Genomic DNA, 27,872 nt, shown 5'->3' on the forward strand with positions numbered 1-27,872 from the left:
AGAGGAAAAGCCGTTTACTCACTAATCTCCTTTCATAAATACAGAGGTCCTCATAAATGCCCTCTGTAACCATGGGATTATAGTATGAGACAGAGCTTTATGAAGTCTTTATTAAAACTAGGGTAGCCTAAATGTGTTGCTTCTTGTCTGACAGACAGAGGGTTGAACAAACCGACAAGCACAGGAAGAGGTATAGAAAAGGGGGGGGGGGTAGTCACCAGAGGCACAGAGGGAAGGAGCTCTGGGATCCAAATATCCAGTCTCCAGAGACAGAAAGATGAACGACACGATCATGCAGAAGCACATCACAACAACACAACATCAACATGATTTCCAAAGCTAGATCACTACCCATCTATGACTCTGTGAGGTTGTACTGTTTTAACATCACAATGTGGGGATGATGAATAACAGGGCTGAAAAAAGCCTCCCTCACTTTAGCTTAGAAAAATGAGGAACACTGCAACAAAACAAAGGAAATAAGTTCAATGAGACAGAGGCCCTTTCCCTTAGAGAAGGGTCATAACAGTTCATCACACATTTGAACTCATTCCAATATAAGCTTGAGGACCCAGCAGTGTAATTGGGTCTCCTGGCAACGAAACTCAAAGTAACATCCACAAGTGCCTTTGAAGAAAGTTTTCCATCATGTTAGCTTACATGGACCAGCTGTCTGAGTCAACATGGTGTGTGTAACAAAGACAGACTTCAAAGTTGGTGTCACCTTTTCCTACCTTTGGCCAACATTGTCTACCTGCTGATTAATGGCCAAAAGCTGTGCGTGGGTTTGTGTGGGTGGAGAGGGTTAAGAAGGCCACTTATACCTTAGGCTTTGCTCTGGGTTTCAGCTGCTCCAGTTTCTTGGCTGCAGCTTCAATGGATGCTGCAGCTCCGAGGAGTTCAGTTTCTGCGATGACAGTGGGATCCTCAGGGTCCACGCACTCTGATCCTGAAAGGCATTTTCTTTTAGCAAACGTGTAAAAATGAAATACAAGTACAATACTATGGTGCGTACATTTCATTTCCCGGTACGTATTTGCAAAAATAGCGCGTCATGCTTCAACAGGCACCACAGCGATGCTGAATATCTCCTAACCAATAACTTCCAACAGTATAACTGTAATGCTTCAAAGTTAACCAAGATAAAAATAAAAAAAGAAATGCACATTTGATGGGTCATTGTCTTTTTATAGTTTTTTAAGTGCCTCTAAAACATAGCTGTCTAGGAACAGCTTGGCAAGGCAGATGGAACGATGTTTTCATAGATTATGTTGAGCTCAGGGGAAATCTGTTCTGCACCCCCTCCTCCAAGCCATCTACTCCTCTACCCCCTTCTGACTTTATGAAAGGTGATCTGGAGAACAAAACACACCATAGCCCACTTACCTCCATCTGAGGCAGCACGAAAAGAGAGAGAGAGAGAGAAAGAAAGAGAACATGGGACATTATAGCCATGAATTAGATAGCCCCTCTGGGTCTCAGTCTATACGCTGAAATCTAATTCTCATCCAAACACAATCTATTACTCCTGTCAGACGCAGCAGCGAAGCTTCGACAGGAAACTCTCCAATGTTTTTGTGTTAGAACCACCCGACAGAGTTTCATTTAGAACAATTTGCACGGCAATCACTCTACTGCGCCATTTCAATATTCTAAAGTGATTTTCATGACCCATCTTTATCAGGGACGCATACAGGTTCGGTGGCTTGACTCAATGACTGTAATATTATTCATGCACAAGAGGATTACAGCTCCTTCAACTAATCTCTAACATCTCTGCAATCCTGTCGCGTTTTATGAAATTGAGTTGGCTCCTGGTGGCAATCCTTTGCAGTTTTTGGCTTTCACTCTTTTATACTGCAGTGGCTTTTATGTCACGTTAAAATGAAAATCGGCTGCCAACAACTTTTGGAGAGCTAGCATGCTCCTGCAGAAGTCATGGATCTTTTAAAAAAGAAAAAAGCAACCCAGCGTAATAAACACTTGGAAACATGGTTTTAATGTGCGTGAAATGATCCATAAAATCAGTCAGAATGGCTCCACTGCTAAGTAAAGGTTGCCAAGCCTCACTAGTTTGTGTGTGTTGAGTAAGAGTGTGTGACTGTGCTATGCGTGACTTCACCTTTCATAGCCTCGGCTGTCTGGACGAGCTCTGTGACACATGCTGCCACATGCTTCGAGTGACCGACAAGCTGCTGCTTCTGCTCCGGTGTGGGCTTCTGCAGCACCTGAACACACCAGGGCCAACGAACGTTAAGATGATTAAGTACAAAAAGAACTTGAATTTAGCCTGGCTGGACCATAAACTGAGAGAAAAATAAGCAGACAATAATAAGTGACTGACTAACCAATAGCAGATGTTCAAACTCATCCATCAAAGGAGACCGATTGCATCTTTCATTATTTTATATTCTATATATCATGTCAGTCAATGTCAGATGATCTCAATAAAAAAGGCTAAAGTTTACAATAATGAGGCAAAGGGAAGTAAAAGTGGGCAAAACTCTCAGAATTCACTGAACATTATGTTTTCAATGCTTTTTTTAAACAAATTTTGTGACGTCAGCTTATTGCAGATCTCTTTGTACTGTCATCTGCTACAAAAAAGTATGAGGATGCTGCTCATATCAAACCTGGAAAGATATGTCGAATCAAAAGATTTAATCCTGCAAATGAGCCCTTCTTAAATGAGAGGCCACCATGCCATAGCTAGAAACACACGCACGCACACACACACAAACACACACACACACACACACACACACACACACACACACACACACACACACACACACACACACACACACACACACACACACACACACCAAGTCTTTCTGAGATGAGGGATTGTCTCATCCTAACCTGCAGCACTTGCTCCAGAAGGTTGATGTATCCTGTGGTGCACTCAGAGCCGTATTGCAGGGCCTTGCACCTTAACTCCTCACCTACTTCAGGGTGGTGTGCTGCTTTCTGGGGGGGGGGGGGGGGGGGGGAGGAAAGGAAATAAAGTATAAGATTGAAAAATGTCTCCCATTGGGTCATGTCATGTCAAACACAGGTCACAAAGCCTTAAATCCCAAAAACAAAAGTCTGTAATAGTGTTAGGCAAAAATGAATGAACAAAGCCTTTTGATTGAATCTCTTGAGTGTCTGATATCTATCCGGGTAAGACTGACAAAAGCACCGTCATGAATCAGACTTTCCCATTTTACTCAAAACCTAATCCACTCGCTGTTGTTTGCTGTGTCATCTGATGCCATTAGAGGTGCATGCCCTGTGGACATGACAAGTTGGACCATTAATTAATGAGAGGACTGACTAATCAGACTCTGGTTGAGACACTGGAGTGAGATTGCATGATGAATGAACCTTGAACGGTGACATGAAAAAGTACATCTACATGCTTTAATTGGAATGAACCGATACTATTAAAAGAACTGGTCCTCTCACTAGCGGCCCTCAATACGCTGTCTTTGGGTTAAAAATGCTGTGGTTGCTGAAATATGACTTCATAAACTGAGACAGTGGGAGGAGCCATAAATGATCACCTTGCAGGATGTCAGCATATCAGAGATGGCTTTACGGCTCAGGTTAGCGGTGGCTATCACATCCTCCTGCTGAGCAGAGTTGCCTGCTGCAACTGCTTTGGCCGTTGCTATGGTGATGCCCTTTGTCATGCGAATGAACTCCTCTGGTGTGGTGGACTTGTCCGGGATGTCCTTGGACTGGAAGACCTGAGGTGACCCACAGACACAGGCAGTTGGATAAAGACGTAGCACGGAGCCAGCAGCAGAGGGTATGAACGAGTAAGAAGGCTAGAACATCAGATATGGTCAGCAGTGTAATGGAGAGTTAGGTAGATTGTGGTTGGATTGGCTTTGGTAGCAGCTCTCGGTGAAATACACAATCCTACTCTGGGCCTGGGCGCCGTCTGATAAGGATTAGCAGCAAACAAGCTCTTGAACTCATCTTCCTTTCTCACTGTGTGCGTGGCTGGTACCCAGACTACGATAAGAGCTGTGAGAAACCTGCAGGGGCTGAGAGGGAAGGAGGAGCGAAGGAGTTGGATGGATGATAAAAAAGACAAAAAGGAACAAAAACACCCCTGTTTTGTTCAGAATAATAGACATAGATATCCCTGACCCTGTTCGAGCCAGCTTCATGGAGAGGCTGTGTTTCATCAGCTGACTCCCAAAAGATCACAAATAAGAGGTTTCGGGCCTGTCAGGCGCTCTTACTGTCAGCTCCTGCTTGATGCACTCAATGGTGGCCTCAAGCGCCCTCGTCCCGCGAGTGGCTTCATCCTCGACTGCCTTCACAGTTTTCAGAAGAGACGTCACGTTGGTGACCATGACCTGTCAAATAGAGGCAGTCATGATCATAATGATGTTCACAGTCACACCAGGAGGGGGAGCTCTTTCTCCATGGATATTAAAGCATGACACAATTAGTTTGGCTTCCTCCTTCAACCATTCCATTGCAATGAATTCAGTTTTCATGTGCTGTAGGCGTATATCTGATGAATATGACACAGCAACATCAACTACAACAGAAAGCACTTGATTTTTTTCACTGATATCCAAGAAAGAACATTTAAACTTTACATACAGGGTCACGTTTTCTTCTGTCTCTACCGCGCACAGCGACGTTTACATTATTAGGTTAGTAATATGAGCAGAATGCACACCAGGAGTTTGAGAGGGTCCCATTTGGAGGTCACCATATGTTTGAGGAGCAGAAACAATCTGTCAGTGTGACCAGGTCCATGGGTGGCCCTCATTCCATTTACATGAGTATACCCACACACACAAAACCATATGATGCAACAGTTTGAGTTACATGCTGTGGCTGGTATGATAGTTGTGTTAAAAAGAGACGATAGAGAAATTCATTAATTAAGAAGTTTGTTAAGCGGGAAAGTCAGGCTCTGGCACAGATGAAACCCTAAGGATCTTAGTTGTTTCAAGGTCAGAGGTTTGAGAGCCCTTCCATGCACATTCTAATTTGTGACTTTCGGAGTTATACATACAATTTGACTGACTGATTAACTGATAGATATTAAAGGTCTGATTTCTACTATAACTATATATCAGCTGTGACAGCATTTGTGAGGAAAAAAATGCAACTCTAGCGTTCTTATCCGTCTTTAGCTCTGTTTCTCTCACCTTAGCATGTGGAAGTTGCTTGATATATACAGAATAATCTGCTCTTTCATTCTACACGTCTGGTTTATTGTCTTTGCTAAGGAGGTTGTATTTTCACCTGCATCTTCTAGCTTGTCTGCCTGCATGACTGCATTACTCAGCACGGATTTTCAGGAAACCTGCTGGCGGGGTGCAGCGTTAGCCAGGAGAGAACCCATTAAAATTTGGGGCAGATCCACTGGTAACGTTTTTTTTTTTTTTTTTTTTTTTTTTTAAATAAATGGGATTCCGTGAGTGTAAATACTCAACTTCAATCAAAATTATGAGCTTCAAAATACTCAACAGGCATTGATCTTTCAACAGCATTTTATCGATTCCATGTCTGTCATGTGACCACCTAAAACACAGGACGGTGGTTTTTGGATCTAAAAGTATTAAAATGTAACCATAAGCCTCCTCTCTCTCTCTCTCGCTCTCTCTCTCTCTCAATGAAACCATCCAAACCAGTTTTTCATATTTTATAGGTGATAGGTAAGCCACCATCAAGCTCTCATTCACTGATGCTGCAGGCTGACTTTCTCAGAGTTTCCCAATTCTTCAACTTGCAATATCTCCCTGCTTGTTTGAGTGTGGAGAAATGCTGTATATTCTTGAGCTCTCCTACTCAAGCTCTTGGCTAAAAATAAAATCACAGCAAAGAAGCCTTATTCTTAGGAGACACCTCGTCTTCAACAGAATATGAAGGGGGTGAGTTCGATCTCTGGCTCCAGTAAGAATGTGGTTTGAAGACTGTGTGGCTCACAAAGGATTTTTTTTTTAACATACTGCCACATTATTCTACAGATTTGCATCAACGGGCAGATCCAGGAAGTTATTTTTTAAAGGCATTTTGTGGCCTTGGCAGACACATACAGAGTACACCTTTGTACTCTTCTTATCCATATTCTTGTTGTACCTTATTTTACTGTTACAGCTACTGTCTGCATAACATATGGTCAGTGCGTTCTGGAAGAGGAATCCCACCTGTGCTTCTTATTATGGTAAAATAATTCCTCACTAGATTTTACACTGCTGAGCACAAACAGAGACACAGATTTGGGTGATTTGGGGTCACACGCTGTGGAGATAAGTGACCTCGTTTCAAAAGTACGGTGTTGAGGCTGAAGCCGCTGTAAACTGAAGCTGTCAAGTCCAGAAGGATGCAGTTTCCATACACAAATAGTGTATGATAGATGATGTGTGTATTTACTATTCATAGAGAAAACACACCTTTAAAAGCATTGTCATATCTGTTTGTGCTACCACGGGTCAAACTCAGTCGGCCACTGATTTCCCAGCGCATTCATCTACAAGTCAAATCTCTGTAAGGCTGAAAAATACATCGCCGAAATCAATACACAGCTACACCAGATGTGACATTCATTTGTCTGAGTAGCCCGGTCCTTTACCTTAGCCGCGCTCTTCAGCTGATACATGGACGGGTCGTCGGCAGGTTTGCCTGCGGCACATTTGGTGGCACCGATGAGTTCGGCCAAAGCCTTGGCTACATCCCGTACTGCGTTTATCAAGACCACCTGAGGAGAAAAAGCTGGGATCAATATAACACAATGGTCAGAGTCTAAGTTTATCAGCAGCACCCCAGGGAGAGGATTTAACAGTGCTGCTCTTATCACTTCCACCTAGTCATGATACTTCAGAGGCAGTGGAGAGCAAAGCGGAGGTATACACACGGGGGGAGAACAGACAATGCATATCAGATAAAACTGCAATTACACAGCTAATATAACACTGCTTGTACAATACGATAGTACAGATGATGAGCATTACAGAATGGTGTAAAGATAATGGGTTATAATAAGAGTTCATAGCTCCATGAAGAATAATTACAAAGTAATTATTCTTCATGGAGCTCTGAAGAATAATTACAAAGTAATTGTTGTGCTTTGTCAAAGGTGTAAATCTTTTACACCAAGAGTTCTCTGACTTTTTCATGTTCTCTCTTCAAGTGATTTTGCACAGCAGGAACTCTTATAACGACACATAGTTTGGTTGATGTTCCTTTCACAAGCGTTAAGAAACAGGAAAACTGATTTGGCACCACAATTCAATCAATCAGTAATCTAAAAGTAATTTTGTTTTTAATTTCCAAAAACATCTAATGTCAACCCTGTCATTCCTTGCTTTTATCATTACTTTCATTCCTGTCAACCCTTCTCGGTGTCCTTGGGTCTTCAAAGACGCTACTTTTTGTTAATGCAAATTTTATATATTTTTTTTTTTCTGAAAAGAAAAAAAAATCCTGTTTTGCTGATTTCTGATCTTAGTATCATTGATGATTAACAATTTATTTAAATCAACAAACAATTAAAAAAAGTATTGTGGGAAATTGAGGATTTTGTCCTTCAAGTATTTTAGACTTAATACATTTTCCCGTCAGATCAGTGACGCTGGATCCAATTAAATAGAGATGAAACCCTTACCCCTGAAAGAACCTCGAACCCTACCTTGAAAACCCCTGCTTTAGAAAATAAATGAACCCCATTCCAAAACACGTGTCTGTAACAAACATTCTTCAGCCTAAATGTGTTACTGGCTGTAGTCACCTGTGTCTCGGGGTCCTCAGAACCCATGCTAGTGGCCCCCAGTTTGACCACCTCAGTGAGCTGAGTGATGGTCTTGGCTGAAGACTGGGCAGCCTGGGCCAGCTTCTCCTGGCTGGAAGCGGCTCCAGCAACCAGCAGCTTGGTGTCCTCCACTAGAACCTTAGCAGTCTTCAAGATGCTCTCCCTGAGGGACGGGACACACAGAGCGCTGTAGCTACACACAACAACTGTGGGATTTGAAAGGAAACCGAGTGCATGTTTAGCAGCGATAACTTTCATTTTAGATTTATTATGTGAAATGAATCTCAATGTTCTGCTTTATTGGCAAACTGCGTTGCTCCTGAGTGAGTCATTGCTCTGATGTTGCAGGACAAAAAAAAAAACGTAGCAGACGACATCTTAGTAATTTAAGTCTCAGTCCATGTTAATGCTTAATTACCCCTGTGCTTTTGAGACCTATGACTATTGCATATTTCTTTAACTTAATGGCTGTGAATAAGCTCTTTATTTGGTGACTACGTGTCCTGGTGTATTTTTTGAGTAAGGTCATTGCACCTGTGGTCAGCAAAAGACTCTTCATTCTCAGGGTTCAGTGTTCCAGCTGAGGCGAACATGATGGTGGTGTCCAGGTCAGCGATGATACCAGACACGGCGCTTGCTGCTGTGATACAGGCCTGGGTGCCTTTGTTACCCGCCTGCAGCGCCGACAGTACCAAGGACACCTGAAGCAACACATGAAGCAGAGATATGTGGAGACGGCTTCCAAACTCACTGTTTTTTTTGTTGCCTCAAGATTTACGAGCAGTTTTTCCCCTTAATAGGATGTTGGCGAAGCATTTATAAATCAGGTGGGTGAAGTAGCAAATTTTTCAGAGTGAGCCGGTTTAATTGAGGATGCCCAGAGTAAGAGAAGAGAGCAGGGTTAAACATGCATTAAATTAGAGTCTGCTGCACAATCACAAAAAGCCGATGAGCCTGAATCAGCGAAATCACATGACTCCCCTTAAGAAGGCTGCCTGCCTGTCTCTTAAAAACAAACAGAAAGCTGTGAGGGGAGCATCTCAGCGGGGAGCAGGTTTCATGTATGAGCAAGCGTGAAACCACAAATGAATCAAGTTTGATATGAGCCCTGAATAAGGACAAAGCCTTGGAGTGGAGAGAAATACTAATGTGTGAGCAGCATGCTAGCAGCTGCAAGGGTCACAGCAGGGACACGCTGGCATTATTATCAAGTGACCTGCATGACTGGTGCAATACCACAGTCAAAAAATGGGTTATTACTACCTTGAATATATTAAAGCAGCAGCTCTGATGCAATATTCAACAGTAGAAGGGTGCGAGGGAGAAAGCCTAGAGCCTAGCCAAGGTCAATAGCCCACTCTTAACTTGTATCAGGATGTACACTAAATCCAAACAGGACTTAGTTCAGGGGTACTAAGGCTAAAGTCCCAGCTTTAGAGGGATAATTAATAGGTATATTAGGAGATTATGTTTTTAGCGCTTGTTGTTTCTTAGTTTGTTTGTCGGCCAACGGGATTACACAAAAACAACTGGGCCGATTTTCATGAAACATGGTGGAGGGGTGAAACTCGAGCCGAGGAAGAGCTCATTACATTTTGGGTTAAATCCGGATCAAGGGACACATCCAGGATTTTAACAAATAAATGTCTTTCACATTATTAGATAAGATATTTTTGACACTTATTTCGAAGGAAATATTTATAATATTAACACATGAAATGTTCGTACCCCAAGTGTGTCTATCACTTTATTTAAACATGGATATACAAGCAACGGTCCTGCGGAATTCACTTTCATAAATATGCTCCTGACTGCTAATAAAGTATGAAACGAAAAATATCAATGCACTCACACCAAATACCAAAAAAGTCATATTTTTTATAAAACAGCTGCTATTATAAACAAGTTGTACATTCTTCCTAAGTTTTAGAGAGGCACTGAGGCTTCATCTCACTTTTCAAATACTGTCGAACTGCCATCACAATGTGAAGAATAAATAGCTCAATAATTCCTGTATCTTTGGCCTTTTTTTTTAGGACGCAGTCGTTTATTGTACAATTGCTGTGTCGTGAGCAAATTATCGTGATAGTTTCCTAACGTACTCTGTGATTCTCACCTCTGATAGCAAACTAAGACAGCAAAAGCAAACCTGCTTTAAAATGTGAAGCTGTAAAAAGTGTAAGATTTAAAGAACCTGTGTCGTTGTCTGTCCACATATTGTAGCTCACCTTCTCTGTGACGGCGCGGGCACACTCGATGAGCTCCCTTTTGGAGAAGCTGTCCGTGGGGCTGAGCTGCAGCGCTCCAGCTTTCTGGACCAGGTAGATACAGCCGTGGCCCAGCTCTTGCACTCGCGTTCTTATCTGGAAACCAACCTGAAAGAATAACCAGGCACTGTCTTAGTCTGCATCCATCCTCTAATTTGTGTCACTGTACTATATAATCACAATCATGTCCTAAACTGCCACGTCTCCTAACCAGCGGGTGGATGAGAAATGATTTCTAGCACCCTCAGACAGGGTATGCTGGCACAACACCTTTAATTTCCAGACTGAGATTCATGGGTGGGTGGTACTTCATTATAAGCATCACTATAGGCTTTTAGACTTGTAGAGGCACAATGTCGCTATGGAAACCAGGATTTCTAGCAGCCTGTTATATACAAGATATTGATAAGAGCTGTGTGCTTATTAGAACAATGTTTCCACACAGTCCTGTCCTCTAGACTACACAGGGAAGCTTGTGGGTGCTGTGTGTGATGGATGCTGGTGGGGTATCTTCCTCTTTGATCTCACACTTTCATGAGCAGTCTTGAGACAGGGGCATCATATGAAGGAACAGCGAGCATCTGCTCTGATCCGTGTGTGAGTGAGCGGCACATGTGAAAACATTTTAGCGTAGAATGAAGACTGAAGCTGATGTTTCAGGGTCACAACTGCAGCAAGATATATGACATGATTTGTTACATCTAGGGTTGTGTAATGAATCGAAATCGTATCGCAATATGGCTGGACGCAATTTTCAAATGTCAGGAAGGCTCCATATTTGTTAATATTTGCCAAAATACAATTACATTTTTAGGTGCATATAAGATTCTACAGACTTAACAAAAACATATTGTTTGATATGGATGCCTGCAGCAATCATATCGCTATCATTCTAATTTTCTTGATGAAAATGAGAATAATGTAATATTAACACTAACTCCAATATTGCACAACATATCTCAATAACAGTGAAAATAATATTTCATGAGTGTTAATTTCTCTAAATTCTCCAGAGAACAGAGGGGATCACCTCTTCTGGTTCTGCTGTGGCTGCAGCAAGGCGTCCTTGGTGTGCGAGCTGTCCATAGTCCACTGTCACCTGAGAAGCGAGGCCACCCAGCTCCTCGGGGCAGGTGACTGATTTAGTCATCTAGCGAGGGAAAGAAAGAGAGAGAGAAAGAGAGAGGGGGGAGAAAGGGAGAGAGCATGGTGCATCTTCAGCAAAGGTGCATTTAACTTTCTACAGCCCTGTTGTCAACTACTGCAATTGTAAATCAGAAACCTGGTGAAAAACACAGAGTCAGGTTTGGAGTGCTCACCATCTCCTGTGCAGTGATGGCGATGGCCTTGGAGAACTTCACCATAGTGGTCTGGTAGTCCACAAAGGAGCCTTCTGGTTCAGGGGGTGTTCCTTCCTCCAGCTGTGAAGACCAACTGTTTTTTTTAGTACTGATTTACTCATCACATACACATCTTTTTTTTTAGGTTTTGGACTTGTCTTTTTAATTGCAGACTTTTAATTGTTCCTTGTGTTTCCTTCATCTGTAGTGAATACGCCCCTGTGTAAGGTTTTGCGGCAAATCCTGTTTTACTTGAATAAGCATCTCTCGTGAATCACGTCACGCGTTTTCTCTCCTGTTTTTCCTGCGTTTGTGTGTCTTCGTTCTTTTTCCTGTGTTATCACACGTCCTGTCTGCCACGTTCAATGATCCAGTCAGCTTCTGCCTGACCTCCTCTCTGTCAACCTGTACATGCCTCATTATTCCTGATGTCTTTTCAGACAGGCTCTTGCTTTTCTTCAGGTTGATGAAATGTCTCGCGGAAGCGCAAACTATTGGACCAACTATATGATGACAAGATTTCTAATTCATTCTTTTACTGCTTTAAGGTTTGTAATTCCATTTTTAATATTCTCACCTATCAGAAAACACATTCGGGATCTACTAATACGAATTCAAATTGTGGGGTTCATAGTCGTCTTCTACACTGCAGACAAAGTGTAGGCGGTAGGTGGAAGATCAGTCCAAGCTTAGAGTGATTTTACAGGCAGGTTGAGCTAAATCAAGTTGCTTTACTCTGACAAAACTAATATCAGATGCACAGCATTTAAAATCCTTGGTTCTTTTTATTTTACCACCTCACTTGTTAATTAACATTTAATTTCTTAACAATTAAAAAGCCATTAGTAAGATTGTATAAATCTATTTTTACTGTAAAGTGGTCCCACTTTATAGACACTAACAGTGTTTTAATGGTGGCTGCTATCGTGCGTCAAGGGGTAAAAATAAAAGTGAAGGATAAGATCTGAGAGCCGAGCGTATATGTCTGAGTATGTGCGCATCATCGTCAAGTATTAAGTGCGCTGTCAACACAGTGACATGTCCCCCCAGTGGGATGAGTGACAGCCAACATCACCGGTGGGCTGTGGATTTAAAACTTGTCATCTACTGGACTAATGAGAGCCATTGACAAGGACACACTCCCAGCACACCCACTGTGAAATGACTGTAAGGAGGGAAAGCTCATTTTGCCCTCAGACAAATAAGATATGGAGTATGTGTCAACCTGAAATCCATTCATACCACCTGAGCGTAGAACTCCTGTGATTGCATTACACTGTACATGCGTTCTCTATTAGAACATACAATTACTTACCCTGCCCATGGCCTCTGCAATGGACTCCACCATGCCCCCGACCATGCCCCCTTCGCTGGCTGCCTCATTCAAAGTCACCATGATGTCGTCCACGGCCTCCTTCATCAGCTGCGCCGCTTCAGAGATGGCATCGTGGGTGTGGGATGCCTGAGGATGCAGTCGGTTGATTTCAGTTTCAGACACTGCCCCGAGGAAGATTAATCAGCTTGACAACAGCTCCAGAGTGTTCCTCAAGCTATAAGTAGTCGCTGGAGGACAATTCACTAGGCTGGATTCTTCCGCTTGCATGAGCACATACCACCACTGCTTGCTATAAGTCAAGATTAATGACAATAATAAAAAATATCCTCAGTAGTGAGAGGATTTATGGAAGGCAAGAGAAGGTAAATAGTAAGTTTAGAGCTTCAATGGTGGTCAGTAGTACAAAGGTTAGGTTGCAACAGTGCAAGGTGATTTTTTACGTCCTATGTCATACATCATTCAGTTCAATTATAAATGTAAAAATCATTCACAAAATACGAGTTATTAGATATAAAATAATTTTGAGGTTGTGCACAGAGCGTTTAATATTATTGGAATAATTATAATAGAATACTAATAACCCTTATCTTTGCTATAGCAGACTAATAGAGATAGCAATAACTAATTTTATTGATGCAAGAAAGAAAGAAATCCGAGGACACCCACACAGGTCAGAATAAGCAGAGGCAATGATAGTTAATCCATTTAATAGCGTATAAACAGCATTCAGCCCAACTATAAGTGGAATTTATGAGGTACTCTATGTGACATGTATACAGTCATCATCATACAGAGGCCTTTCTATAGCTGAACTGCTTGTTTTTCTGCAACTGAGCAATCAGCCATCTGGAAAATATGTGACTAAAAACCTTCATGAACCTTGTTGGGTTTTGAAAATGATCATTAAAATCAATTTTAATGCTTTAAAAGATCAGTAAAACTCAGTAAGAACTCCAGCAAATTACTTAGCTGAGGGAAGATAATAGAAAAGGCAGAATGAAAATGAGGGAAATTAATGCATTAATACTATCCTTCCACTCATGGCTGCACGTTTTTATCTGCTCATGGATATTAGCAATTAATCCCACTACCACCTGAAATACACTTATTTGACATCTGTAGGATTATTAGGAATGTGTCACTACCTTTGGGTTTCCACCGCCTTCCTTAGCAGCGTAAAGCATCTGGAGGGCCGACTCAGACAGGGTCTTGGTCTGGTCCAGTATGGTCATCTGCTGCTGGTGCTCCTGTAGCTTAGAAGCCAGACCTACTGATGCTACGATGAGCGGATCAAAGTAACTGGCCAGCTGTGTCACCTGGGAAAACAAGTTAAGAATGGAGGGCTTGTATCAGAAGATTGAAAACACCAGAAAGTTATTCTTTCTCAATCCAGACCGGATGAAGGGATATATGGTCAGATGAGCACCTTGTGTCCCAGTTGGGCAGCTTCACCTCGGGCCGCTGTGGAGACGGGATCAATCAGATGCCCTATCTCCTGCACAGAGGATGTCAGCTGCTCCTGGAGTGCCTGGTGAGTGAATGACAGAGGATTAAGTCACAACAGAGAGAATTCTCATACCATTAAGTTCTTTCTCTCTCTCTCTCTCTCTCTCTCTCTCTCTCTCTCTCAGTGAAGACAGAGCTGATGGGGTTCTTGAACTCACTTCCATGGAGATATCATCTCTGGAGGGCAAGGTCTGCCCAACTGCAGCTAGAGAGGCTTGCTCAATGTCCCGGATACACTTATTGATGTTATCAATGGAGTAATCACACTCCTTCTGTCCTGGTGCCTTGTCCCTATCATCAGAAATAGTAAAAACAAAAAAAAAATATAGCAAATTTTTTTTTGTGACAAATATATGATAAATAAACAATTTCATTAAAAATCCAGAGGAAAAAAAATGGTACAAGAGGAACTCTGTAGTCTGAGTAATACTTACACAATTCATGAAAAGTATTTGCTTATTCTATTTAACGAAAAATGAGATGAATATCACTCATCACACAACTGTGCAGTACAAATGAAGCTATCAGCTGAACATTAAATGGACCACATTATGGAAACTGACCTTTTCAGTGCTTGTGCTAGTGCTTGCACATATATTTGGGGCTCTGATACATCAGCCAACACAAAAACTTTGAAAAAAGGGAACTCAGTGCCCCCTACCGCATCACACAGGGCTTTATCAGAAGTGGAGTCACCCATGCAAATTTCTTTATGTAGCTCCACCCATTAGGTTGTCTTCATTCAAGGCTACCTTGGGAGGTAATCCTTGTTTCTGATGTGGTAACGCTGGTAAATACATGACCAAAATACGAAACCGTGAAAGGAGTAGAATCTGACCACTTGAAGGCTGGATGCAGAGGGAAGCAGTTTGTCAAGCTCTCTAAAATGATAGATTCAAAATAATCGAATGTATAGAATAAGTGAAGTTCAAAGATGACAAATAGTGTTAACCATGTCTTACCCGTGCATACCGTCTTTCAGGAGTCCAATTGTCACTGTGGGGTTGCCTAGCAACAGTGGAGCTCAGTTTTCTGGTAAACTAAGCTAACTGGATGCCTACCTTCATATTTGGTATGGAGACAGAGTGGTAGTGAGTTTTACAATTAACTCCTGGCAAGAAAGTAAATGGATGATTCTTCTGAAGTATCTAACGACTCCTGTGAAGATTATACCCTTGCTGACAAGGGTATAATCAAATACAGTCCATTCTACATCTTAGGTGCTGCGAGGCTGCATGCGATTGGAGAATGCTGATGAAGGCAATTCATTCTTTAGATGAGCAGATACCAAAGAATAAGCCTGTAGGAAACATTTTTCCACAACTGTGAGAAATCCTTTGATTCAGGATAATCCCACACGGACAAATGCGGATGTGAGTGGGATTGAACCAACCTGATGGAAGTGATGAGGCTCTTGATGGAGTCAGAAACTGTTCTGGAGTGGCCAGCTAGTATAGACCACGTGGGAGGATCTTTCGGGTTGAGGACTAGCGATCGAGCCGTTTCTAAAAGGTAAGTGGAGCTATCTAGCATGGAGCGAGCTGAACGCACGATAGGCTCCTGGGCTGCTGAACCCTGAGGAAAAGAAAAGATCAGTGCTAGTGAAACAACAGTCCAGGTTAAGAGCTCAGAGGGGAAGAGCATTTGTATGACTGAGTTGTTCCTTTACAAAGGTGGAGAGATCAAAAGTGCAATCAAACTGAGGGATGAGATTACAGTAGAAAGGCAGTTTTACTGAGACGCAAGAAGAAACACCTTCAGTCTTTATGATCCAAGCCAAAGCCTCCCTCAACAATTAGATTAACAAGCTGGAGATTAGAGCAGCTGTGAGTATGACAGAGCCGTTAAACACTGCCCTCCAACAGATTACAGCCATAAAGCTCTGAGAGGACTCTGCGAGGACTACTCTGATCAGATTGAAAAATAAAAATCCATCTTTGTCATTTCGTGACTTTACAGAAAAGGAAATATTGGTCCTCAACATAATTTCCTGCATGTTCACTGCAGAACATTCTGTGTTGGTTCATAGAAGAGGTTTGAGAGGCAAAGTCAAACATATTCATTAAATCTCTCCTAAGATTACCTTCAAGAGTTCAAAATGTTTAAAAAAGGAATGTTTCTGACAAGGGATGTCCTCACAAAACATTCTGATTCAAGTGACGAAGGTTGTGCAGTTGGAGAAAAATCAGTCTTTCATACCAGGTATTTAAATGAATGAATACCTCATTGCTGATCTGAGCTGGGATGCTCGCAAAATCAGGGTTGTTGGCAAAGGTTGACAGGTTTTCCACGGCCTCGAGGAGAGGCGTCGTAGCAACGCGACATCTGTTTCTGTTCTCCTCTGAAAAGTCCCCATCTAAGGCCTAAAACAAGACAATGTCATATGAATATTTGGCCATCCTACTGAATGATTGTATCGATTGATTTATACACACATCCACGGCTTCCCACTCCACGAAAGAGATACAAATTTACACTCAACGTTTTGATCAGTTGGGGAGTTGACCTTGATGGTTTTGACGAGGTTGGCTGTAGTGTTGGCCACCTCTTTTGCGGATTGGACAAACTGTCTCCTAGCCACAGGGTTGGAGGTTTTAGAGGACGCCAGACGACAGGCGTTACACAGAGCTGAGGTGTGCTTGGCTACAATTGTCGCTGCAGACAGAACCTGACAAACACAGAAACACAGGTGAAGTGTTCAGAGCAAATCATTCCTGACATTTAGGTCGATTTTAATGTTTTCAAACCTAATGAGTCATTTAATTGAAGTTACACAGGAGATCTGGTTTCATTACTGCAAACCTGGATGGAGTTTTTGTTTTTTTTTTTTGTTTTTTTACCTGCGAGGGACTGCTAGCAGGGTCCACTAAGTTCTGACAAGCCATCTGTATGGCTTGGTGGGCTCGTGCAAACTGGATGGGATCCACCAGCCCCTCATGGCCTGACTGACTATTGGGGTCAGACACACCCACAAGATAAGAAGCCTGCAGGGTCGAAAACAAAAGCAGAGCGGACAGGTCCTTCATTATCCTCCAACATACTGTACAGCCTCGCCAGCTCCACACGCTCTGACATACATACATGAATAGATACATAGAGCAGAACCATGTGGTGCATAGGAAAGGAGTATTTCAGAGTGGATAAGCAGTAGGAACAAAGGAAATGTCAAAGCATGCCCTTTTCTCGACAAGGTAACTTAATCTTGCATGGAGGTTAGGATGTTATTTTCCGAGCTGCAAGGTTGGGAGTCTGTAAAATCCTCAAATGAAACCTGGCCCACCCGCCTTGCTATCATGCTTTCCAACAGAGAGTGTCCTGCTATGATCTGAACACCATTTATGAATGTTTTCCACTTTCTTTATTTTCACGGGGTTGTGAAAAGCTTGAAAAACCCATGACAACTTTCTCCACCACATTTATCCATGTCTTTTTTTTAAGATGTAATGAGAGGCAGGAACAGAATTCAGCGTGAGATATAACCAGGTTATGATCTCACCTGTCCTGCAGCCTCCGTCAGCCCACACAGCGCCTTGGATGCCACACCCACGCTCTCCCCGAACGCTACCACATCACCCGTCTTACAATGCTGAGAGATGCCTGCCATCGACTCTCCAAGGACCTTAAACATTTGCGAGAACAGATTAGATCTTCAGTAACCTGCTGAATAAAATACTTCTGACATTTAAAGTGTATAGTAGATGCAATTATTTTCATAAGCATTTACCTTTGAGTTCTCCATGACACTCTCGATGCAATCAAAGTAGGACAGTTCGTTGACAGGCTCATTAGGGTTATCCAGGAGTCCCCGAACAGCCTACACATACAGAGGTGGTAATAACAGAAAGTATAATGGGTGTAGCACAGAATATTCATGCCATAATGCCCCTTGCATTTTTATCAGATGCTGGTTGAGGTTTAAAAACAAACAATGCTCGTAAAACTTAAAGGGCACTTTCAGCATACCTTTGCGAAAACCAAAAGCTCGCTCTTCTATTATTCAATCATCTTTTATGGCTGGAGAGACTTAGGAAAGTGTGATTTTTCATAAATGCCCGGGTAAAAGTTCTTAATTAAAAATTAACGTAATCATAAATATCTTGCATTGGAAACGAAGTGAAAAAATACAGAAAATTATAAGATAGTATGCAACAGTTACCAACATATACAACTTTATATGAGCTGCTGCCCTGGTGACCCAGACCCGTATAAGCAGGGGATGACGAAGACGAAGACGATGTCTTAAAATATTCCAAAAATATTAAAAATATGACACAATATTTCTATAAAGGTCCATGTAATATGTCAAATGAGATTAATGAAAATGTAAAAAAATAAATAAATACATAAAAAATAAAATAAAATAATCCTGAACCTTTCCTTTCATCTGGGTTTGCCCCAAATTAAATATACAAGAACAATACGAGTTCTTCCTTTACCCGCGTCCACAGCCCCACCAAATATCAGCAAAATCGAGAGGGGTAGTTTTGTATAAACATGGAAATGGATGCGCTAGTGAGCATAATGTCATGATAAATGCAAATAATCAGGACTTATAAATGCACACTATTATTAGCATTTTCAGCTACTTGTGTGTGACAGAATAAAAGCTTCTGTGTGCAAAATGCACTTTTTCCACTACTGCTGCCAATGTAGCTCAGCGTTTAATTTAATATGACAATGAATGGCTCTGAAAGGAGTAATCAAAAGTAAAGTAGCTGGTAATTGAATGGAAAACGTGCAGGCATGTGCAGCAAACAGGCTTGGAGAGAGAGTGGTCTGTGTGTGTGGTACCTCTAACTCCCTCAAGGCGTTGTCACACTCCTTTTGTCCTGCTGCTTGCTGGGTACAGAGTGTGATCAGCTGGTTGATACTCTCTGTCACCGCCCTGAAACCCACACAGGCAGCCTTTTTAGTTCTCACATGTGTTCATCGTGCACACACACACACATACACGCGCACGCACGCACGCACGCACGCACACACACACACACACACACACACACACACAAACACACACACAGCCTGGCTTCACTCACACTCACACATGCCTTCAGCCCCCCTATTCAAGTGCAGCACTGCTGGCCCCTCACTGCAGCAGTGCACAAAAACATAAAGGCATGTGCAAGAGTGTCGAGATTGTCTGGAGTTTGTGTTCAGCCTTGCTGAGCACAGACAGGTTCTAGCCAAGGCTTCCATCTTCCTAATTAGACAGAGAAGTCAGTCAGGCCCAAAGCCCTGTGGGATCAGCTGCCTGGCTTCTCTCCACTAGGGGGAGGATACTCCCCCAAGCAGTGCTGAAATGACTCCACTTAGGATGGCACACAGATGCAGCACAGAGACCATTTGTGACATTTCACTGAGACAAAAAAAGAAGAAATCTTGAAATTGTTCATAAGCCGCAACATGCTTGAATTTGGGCAGAGAATCGCATAAAGTAGAGGTTCTCAAACTTTTGAGCCCTGAACCACGAAGTTTACTGTCGGTAATCACTATTATTAAAATGATATAGGCTGTGTCAAGGTGGGATAAATTATTCCATGATGCTTAGCATGTATTTGGATGCTTCACAAGCATTTAAATAGAAGTTTAAAAAAAAAAACAAGCAGACATCAAGTTCAGTCAATGGCCAGATATTGTTTGATATTCATATTAGAAAAATTCACGTCAGATTCAGATGTTGAATTATCTGCAGGATGTTGTACCTTGCTGCCACAGCTAGAAGGTTCTTAGCGTTGGCTGCTCCTGGATCCACAGACAGAGACTTGGCAGCCAGCAGCAGCTTACTCGATGCCATAGAGATGTTCTTCAGATTACCAATGACTTGAATCTGGTCATCCTTGCTCTGCACAGGCAAGAAAAAGGATAATACATGTAAATTTAAAGATGGATTACTGGATGAATCAAAAATAGTAAAAATATCAACACACAGTATCCACTGAAAGAGCAGCAGCAAATGTACTTAGCGTGTCCCTTGTACCACCTGTATCCTGTTCTGACTCCCTCTGATTACAGCTAAGGTGTCATGCAACATCAACTCCAATCCCAGAAGATATTTCCACATGGATTAACAAGATAACCAGAACAAGAACATCACAAGATCTCATTACATCTGACTGGTATAGTCGTCTTAGGGACAATCATGTGTCTTCATGAATTACGGAACTGATAAAATTGACAAATGACTTTTGATATTGAAGTAAAAAAATATGATATCAACCACTCAGCATTTTCAATACTGTAATGCTGCTTGTAAAAATACACGGTGGAATAATCATTGAAGCGTTTGAGTGTGTAGGGGCTGTATGATCACGAAACCTACTTGGGTGTGTCCTGCCATCTCAATACCAGCATCCAGGAACTCATCAAAGTCTTGGCTGAACTTCCCCGAGGCCGCAGCCAGCTGGCTGCTAGTTCCACGAGAGGAGTGGACGACCTCGCCTGCAGAGTGGTTGAGCTCAGCTGCTGTGTGGTTCAGACCAGTCTGGGCCTCCTGGAATGTCTTACTGCAGGGAGGAAGCTTCAAAGACGAGACACACGTCAGTACTGTAGTGTTCAGAATATCAAAAACTAATTCAGATGGAAATGGCCTGTGCAGTTATGGGCTAATGTCCAAATTAACCTTTACAGTTCAGACGCTCGCTCAGTAGGCATAGAAAAAAAAAAAAGACTGTGCCGTACTCACAATGTCCACCAGCAGCTTCTTGCTGGCCTCTCCAATGCTCCTGAGGGCCATGTCAACATCCTTCTGGCCAGGCAGGCAATTCACGCAATTATTCAGGGAGTGTGACACTGCTTTGGCCACCTGCAACACAGGACAATGTCATTGGACTACCATCAGTCATTCTAACAATGTGCTACATAATACAAAGTCCCCGAGCAGTGCTATAAGGGGAAAACATCTCAAATGCAAATTGGGCTCACAGCAATGCACAGTAATCCGTGCCACTAATTTATGCTGCTGTCACAGATATATGCCAAACAATGTGTTTATCCCCTGAAGGGCTGCAGGAGAATGAGCAGTTTTACCCCTGCGCTCCTGGGAGAGGAATACAAGGTGAGAGACAGAGCGCAGAGAAAATAGCAACGCTTAGAGGGGATGATTGTTGTGGGAAGGAGAATGTTTACAAATCAGCAGAGGAGAGAGAGAGGAACAATGTGATCACCGAATGAATACCACTGCCTCGGGATGTGTGTGTGTGTGTGTGTGTGTATGTGTGTGTGTGTGTGTGTGTGTGTGTGTGCATATGGCACCTACAATACCTGTGCCAGTCTCTGCTGACTCTCAGCATCTCCTGGATGAACCAGGGCCTGATGGGCCTCATGGATCAGCATGGATGAGCCTTCCATAACACACTGGGCTGAGTCCAGCATTGCAGCTGCAGCTTGAGGCTCTTTGGTGCTGGCTGCCACACCTCTAGCTGCTTGCGCCAATGTCCTTAAAGCCTGTGCTGTTTCTCTGGCAGCCACACCTGCAAACAACCAGTCATATATTAAACTACAAAAACACAAAGTATTGGCAGTTGCATTCCTTTAAACTGCAGTTAAAGAAATCTTATCCACGAGAAGCATCTCAATAAGATCAAGCGTTTTAAGAGAATATAGCGTCATCCTTTTTCAATACATTTCCATGTAAATTTTGCTCAGTGTATTAACAGATTTTGCTTATGGCAAGTAAAAACTTAAATAATCTTCCAGTGCTGTACAAAGCATGAACTTATTACCTTGAAATAAGATTAAGAAATGTAAAATATAAACCCCATTATCTTATTGACATCCCACTTGTTGAGGGGTTTTGTTTTATATTAAGTGTAACAGACTTTGGCTTGTGCAGTAAAAATGACAAAAAAAAGTGAGCCAACAGACAACAACAGAGAGAGAAATAAATATATTTGTCTGTATAATAACATAATCAGAAATAGAAATTCCAGCAAGACCATTTCATCACATTGGTTACCACAAATATTTCACTGACGCAACATTCAACAAATATAAATGCTGCGGTCATAGTTGGCAAGAGATTTTTTTTCTGTAGATACTGAAGCTGACATCTCACCAAACACATTTATTTCAAGCTCATTATTTTTACTTTAAAGGAGTCTTGTTAAGGCAGTATAAATGAGAGGTACCATATGTGTATAACCTGATGTTACTAGAACTGTGATGGCATTTTGAAAATCAGCTGGCAAGAGCTTTCAATAGAACACTGGGAATAAAATCTTGATGCTAAAATACCCTCATTGTCTAAATAAATACGTTAATACAATAAATATAGCCCCACATGGGAGATGCCCTTAACTTATTATACATATAACCAAGAAGAATAGCAGCAAATTGCATCAAATTGCATTAACCAGCCAAGTGAAGCCATTTGCTGATGGAATGTTAAATCTAGTGAAAATAAGATTAATGAGTAGCGAGCAGCACCCCGAGCCACAGCATGAAGCGCTGCCTGGGAGCCCTCATTGTTACAAATGCCATTCTCTATGTCTTCATCTCTCTTCCCTCGGGATCCTCAATTGGACCAGAATTGAAGGCAAAACAGCTAAGCCACATTGGATTCAAAGAGTTCACTTTAAGGCAGTAGCGATAGCTTGGATAAAGGAGGTATAATCTCCCCCGCCTGCTTCATCCCAACACTTGGCACAGTTTAACTAATCTACTTTCTCAATAAAAACTACAGTCAGCAATTCATCTATATTCATTAAATATAACCAGGTTTAGAGAAAGTAAATTATTTAATTAACTGGCTTTGTAAGCCTCTCTTACCTGTGTAATGTTCATTTCCCTGTGCAGCACATGTCAGCAGCTGAGCCATGGAGGAGCCTACAGCCTTAGATGTACTTCCCAAATCTTGAGCACACTTCTCCAGCTGTGTGAGCCGCAGAACACATAAACAAATCCTTTTCAAGCTAAGCTGTAAATATTTTATTGTTGTGATTGTTATGATACCATGTCAATCAAAGTTGGTCGAAGATGTTCCCTATGTACTGACCGTTTCTCCGGGGAGAGGTTTGAGTTGGCCATCAATGACCGACATCTTGGCATCCTGTAGTTCACTTTTTAGCGTCTGTACAGTTTTAAGGGCTGAGTCAATCTCGAGAGGACCACATGCTTCATGAGCCTTCAAATGATGCACAGATGTAACGTGTTATGAACATGTACCACATCCATTTAGGCGAGCAGAGAGACCGCTATCATATCCTGTATGTTTGGCCGGCTATCTCTGGAGAAGCTCAAAGGATTTGGCTTATCTACAACAAACAACACTTCACAAGATACAGCCACACAATTCCTGGATGAGTTTTGTTATCTGTTATGGTTTTGTGGATAGATACCTTCTGGGTGGCCGTCCTGAGCTCTGCCAGGCAGGTAGCCAGGTTCTTGGCACACTGGCCCAGTTGCATAGCAGCAGCCTGGTCAGTCACCGTCGGAACGGCTGACTTTGCAGACGTCACCATCTTACTTCCAGGCTGAAGGCAAGCCAAAACACATTAAATTCATAAGCACTGGAGCAGTGTCTCACGTGACCGATGACAGATGTTGTGCTGTGAAGAGAGGTCTGACCTGTAAGAAACTCTGGCTGGCCATGATGAGGGTGAGCTGGGCCCCCAGCTCCTCAGGCTGGGCCTGGCTGCTTCTCATGCCTTGCACCAGCTGGGGGATGCTATCTGCAACTGCCTGCATGTGCACACAGTGTCATCACTAAAATAGAAATACTGGAAAAACAAACCCAAGCATGCATACACATTCGATGACTATCAGATAATTATTTGACAGTTTTTTTTTTAACACGGCACAAGAAACAGAGTACATGATCCTACCTTGCAGCTGTGTACTAGCTGTTGGTGTGAGACTGTATTTTTGTTGGATGCAGCAGCATTTTGGGCAGCTGCGATTGTCTGAGTAGCAGCAGCCGCTGCCTGTTTAGCAGCTATCTGCTCAGAAGACACAAATGGAAATTATTTAGGTTGGTAGATGTTGTGGAATGCTTTCTAAGATCAAAACCATGAAACAATTTCCTGGTGTGGGTAAAAGCATGTTCCCCAATGTAGGAGATAGCCCCCAAAAAACAGAGCACCGCATCTCAAAACTTACAGATAATACAGCTTTTTACTTCATGGCTTGTTCAATTGCTTCGTGTTTGTCCAAACAAACTTCAAACATTACCACTTCCAAGTATCTGAATAACATCACACAGAATTTTTCAGAAGTACTCAAATATGTTTATTAATACAAGACATAAAAAGCTTGTGCTGTTGACAGTAGTCGTACGTCTACAGTCTTCCTGCACAATATACCCTAATTTCTCAGCATCAGACACTACTACCGGTAGTTTAACTTCATCTTCAGAAACACCGTATGGTGAAACAGTGGTGGGCAACATGAAGATTCGTGTGTTAGCCAAGAATTTGTGATTCATGTTACACATATGAACTGTATACATTCACACAGGCTGGCACAGAGTGACTCTTGCTTCTGCTCTGTGAAGTATTCTGCTGTCATGTTCTGTTTTCAGACACACTTGTTACAATAGAACAAAGAGGGGTCATAAACCAAAACTTTTTCTAAGAAGAAGAAATGGGTGGGAATGCACGACTAAATATATTTTTCACGACGCTATATGATGAGCAATACTTTCAAACTGCAGAATTTCCAAAACTAAAGGACTAAAAATACACCACTTAGTTGACATCACAAGCTTTGAAGTCGTGTCAAGGTTGGAAAACAGAATGAGAAGACATTTCTTGTTGAAAGGGATGAGGAGGTGAAGATGAAAAAAAAAAAGAACCCAGAAGACAAACTCGTGATATTCGGAGACAACTGCGTGTGGAATTGACATCAGAGGAAGAATAAGCATTTTCACTCTGATATGCCCCTCTGAATGCTCTCACTGCATTTCATATTGTTTTGAAAGAAAAGCAATGGCAGGAGACTTTGGGACCTAAAATGACACTTTTTCTCATCTCCTGTGTTTGCTTGATGGACATTAGCAGTACTTTTGTGTGACCATCAGATGAAGGCAGGAAGAGAGCGATGGATGTCTGATAGCTGGAGCTGAGAGGGTCTGGTCATTAGGGCCAGACTGATACCAGAGGCTAAACACTGATACTTACACTCAGATAGTTCATTCACAGCACTAATGGGATTTCTAAGTCATTGCAGCAATAAAGAGGAACAGGACACACAAACTGGGGTGTATATGCATTGTAGTGTGTGCTCACCCGTCTAAACCCACAAAAATTTCTCCAATCCAATTATTTACATGTATACATGAGAATGACACAATATTGCTTGCGTGGCATCTTGATACAATGGGATGGTTTTGTTTTATCACGGTCAAACAAGATGAGAACATGTTGACACTGCGGATGACTCACCTCAAGCCTGTTGACTAGTTTTTTCTTGATTGCGTTCTGAGCTGCAGCATTCGTGGCCACACGCAGGCCCTCCGCCGCCTCTCTGAGCCTCTGCTGCTGGTCCTCATTCTCGGGGTAGGCAGCTGCCCCCTGAGGGCGCACACACACACACACACACACACACACACACACACACACACAGATGGGCACACACAGATACATAATCATAAAGCTTTTTCACAGCATATAAATCAGACCTCAACAATGCAAGGTAAACAACTGGTTAGACATGCTGCACAACTGATGGTATCATGCACTTAGCACTGTCTGCTTTTTGAAAGTTTCCAAGGAAACTGCCAGTGCCAGATTCCCTCTTCCTCTTTGATAATGGCAGTGATGTGGTAATTAATGTGCCACAGATCAAAAACATCTAACAAGCCATAAGCAATGTTTCACTTGCCTGCCATAGATAATTTCCCGCTTGACAGAGCCAGGGGCTTATTAAGAGCCACTGATGCTGCATTCTTTTAGTTTACATGTGAACTGATGTGGGTAGCTAGTGCATACACTAATGCAAAAAATGTGTATTCCATTACATGAAAGCAGTGCAGCAACCTCGTAATGATTTTCAACACTGCATTCAATGAGTAACACACAGGAACGGGGGTGTTTTGAGGTAATCTGGGGGCCCCAGGCAAAAGAGGTCTGGGGTCTCCCAGCCTATAACCTGACCAGTCACCATCCAACCCCGAGCCAGTTGCAAATGAGCCACGTCAGGGTCACTGCAGTCTCCTGTACAGGGCCAATCATAGAATTTAAGTGGGCTTACAAGAACCATTGCTGTTTTCTAATGGAATCAGTTCTTGGGGGCCCTCTTTAGCTTAGGGCCAGAGGTGGTTTTGTCGCAGTGCCAACCCAGTTGCAACACCCCAGCAGATAGACACACACACACACACACACACACACACACACACACACACACACACACACACACACACACACACACAGAATATAATAGAAAATGGGAATGAACCATATCAATAACTGTCAAACTGGGGTTTAACGAATGAAAAATGTGAATTAATTCAACTACAAAGCCAACATCCATCAAAGAGATCAAGTTATTACAAAATATGAATGTATTATCATCATGATCTGTTCATACATTTTTTGCAATTATAATATTTATGCCAATAAATTACATCTCTAGTAACAGATTTAAGCAAATAATCAATCGTATTTATCACACACATGGTAGAAGTCCCCCCCGTACCTTCGCAGCCTCCACCATCCGAGCCGTGGCGTCAGCGAGGAGTTTGGCAGCAGCCAGGAGCTTCTTAGAGTTATCAACATCCACCTCTGCTTCTGCATCAGACCTCATGGCGTTGACCAAGTCGGAGGTAGCTTGGGCGAGAACCCTGGCCTGACGCACCATCTCACCTATTCACACACAGTTGTGCCAAGTCAGTCCTGGATGAGTGTGGCAAAATTGAAATGCTAGCAGCACTTCATCACTACTGACACACGTGTAAGCGGGAGGCCCCTTACATTATTTTCAGTTTTATTCCTGGATTTTTCATACCGTAGGTCCATTATTATGTAATTTGATCTATTCATTGGCATTCTGAGCATATGGTCAAACTAGTCTAAGATTGCTGTTTTATATAACTTCTGAAGACGCCAAATGCATGAAAAAGCTCTGGAGTCAGTTATTAGTTTTCTTGGGAAATAGGAAAAACAGTAAAATGAAGATGCCTCGTTAAATTGACCCTTGAAGTTGGAAGATTTAATAGCATTCAGGTGGATGACAGGTTGAGTGAATCATGCTGTTTGGGAGGGGTTGAGAATGAATCACGTTTTCTTCCGTATTGTCCTTATGATGGCGGGTCAAGGCGGAATGGTTGTTTTATATGAACGCTTATAGGTTTATTTGTTTTTTATTTATTATTTTGTTGCAACCTGGTTTTTGATCTCTTTCTCATGACACAATACAAAAATGCATTATTAAAAAAAAGTATCAACAGAGATAAAGCAGCCTCAGTCATTAATGTGTGACAATGAACTAAGAAATACTAATTGATATTAAAAAGATTGACATCTTGGATGTTGGATATTTGATTGTAATGGATCATCACAACCACATTAACACCGGCCTACCAGTAAATAAAATTGTGTAACTGTCCTTTTTCCGTGGTTATTTTCACCTTCATTTTCCCTATAGCTGAAGGTTTCTAGTGACTCACCCTCTCACACACAAATGAAAGTCTTCGAAATATATGTGACATCTCCCCACACACC

At 42.2% G+C, this 27,872-nt stretch overlaps 1 protein-coding gene across 2 annotated transcripts in view; it reads right to left on the reverse strand.

The window, feature by feature from the left end:
* Positions 1-27,872, reverse strand: part of tln2b (talin 2b) — an 82,053-nt gene that overhangs the window by 5,247 nt on the left and 48,934 nt on the right. Inside the window, exons 20-52 of one of the 2 annotated variants that reach the window (XM_086209019.1) lie at positions 26,848-27,014; positions 25,596-25,724; positions 24,039-24,152; positions 23,782-23,895; positions 23,553-23,687; positions 23,210-23,338; positions 22,984-23,086; positions 21,478-21,686; positions 20,900-21,019; positions 20,537-20,734; positions 19,920-20,059; positions 19,009-19,102; positions 17,942-18,031; positions 17,714-17,836; positions 17,058-17,201; positions 16,724-16,885; positions 16,440-16,580; positions 15,611-15,792; positions 14,376-14,508; positions 14,138-14,239; positions 13,857-14,027; positions 12,691-12,837; positions 11,355-11,456; positions 11,066-11,185; positions 9,997-10,143; positions 8,303-8,469; positions 7,748-7,931; positions 6,593-6,718; positions 4,239-4,355; positions 3,549-3,734; positions 2,863-2,970; positions 2,123-2,228; positions 825-949 (exon numbers count right to left, since the gene is read on the reverse strand). In XM_086209019.1, coding sequence (XP_086065145.1) covers positions 825-949; positions 2,123-2,228; positions 2,863-2,970; positions 3,549-3,734; positions 4,239-4,355; positions 6,593-6,718; positions 7,748-7,931; positions 8,303-8,469; positions 9,997-10,143; positions 11,066-11,185; positions 11,355-11,456; positions 12,691-12,837; positions 13,857-14,027; positions 14,138-14,239; positions 14,376-14,508; positions 15,611-15,792; positions 16,440-16,580; positions 16,724-16,885; positions 17,058-17,201; positions 17,714-17,836; positions 17,942-18,031; positions 19,009-19,102; positions 19,920-20,059; positions 20,537-20,734; positions 20,900-21,019; positions 21,478-21,686; positions 22,984-23,086; positions 23,210-23,338; positions 23,553-23,687; positions 23,782-23,895; positions 24,039-24,152; positions 25,596-25,724; positions 26,848-27,014 — 4,535 coding nt within the window. Of the gene's footprint in view, positions 1-824; positions 950-2,122; positions 2,229-2,862; positions 2,971-3,548; positions 3,735-4,238; positions 4,356-6,592; positions 6,719-7,747; positions 7,932-8,302; positions 8,470-9,996; positions 10,144-11,065; positions 11,186-11,354; positions 11,457-12,690; positions 12,838-13,856; positions 14,028-14,137; positions 14,240-14,375; positions 14,509-15,610; positions 15,793-16,439; positions 16,581-16,699; positions 16,886-17,057; positions 17,202-17,713; positions 17,837-17,941; positions 18,032-19,008; positions 19,103-19,919; positions 20,060-20,536; positions 20,735-20,899; positions 21,020-21,477; positions 21,687-22,983; positions 23,087-23,209; positions 23,339-23,552; positions 23,688-23,781; positions 23,896-24,038; positions 24,153-25,595; positions 25,725-26,847; positions 27,015-27,872 lie in introns of both variants that reach the window. The other variant, XM_086209018.1, reaches the window with a different exon arrangement.

This window comes from Aulostomus chinensis, chromosome 7 (assembly GCF_037954235.1).
Source record: "Aulostomus chinensis isolate RoL2024-O1b breed Wild chromosome 7, RoL_Achi_v1.0, whole genome shotgun sequence".
Classification (NCBI taxonomy): Eukaryota; Metazoa; Chordata; class Actinopteri; order Syngnathiformes; family Aulostomidae; genus Aulostomus; species Aulostomus chinensis.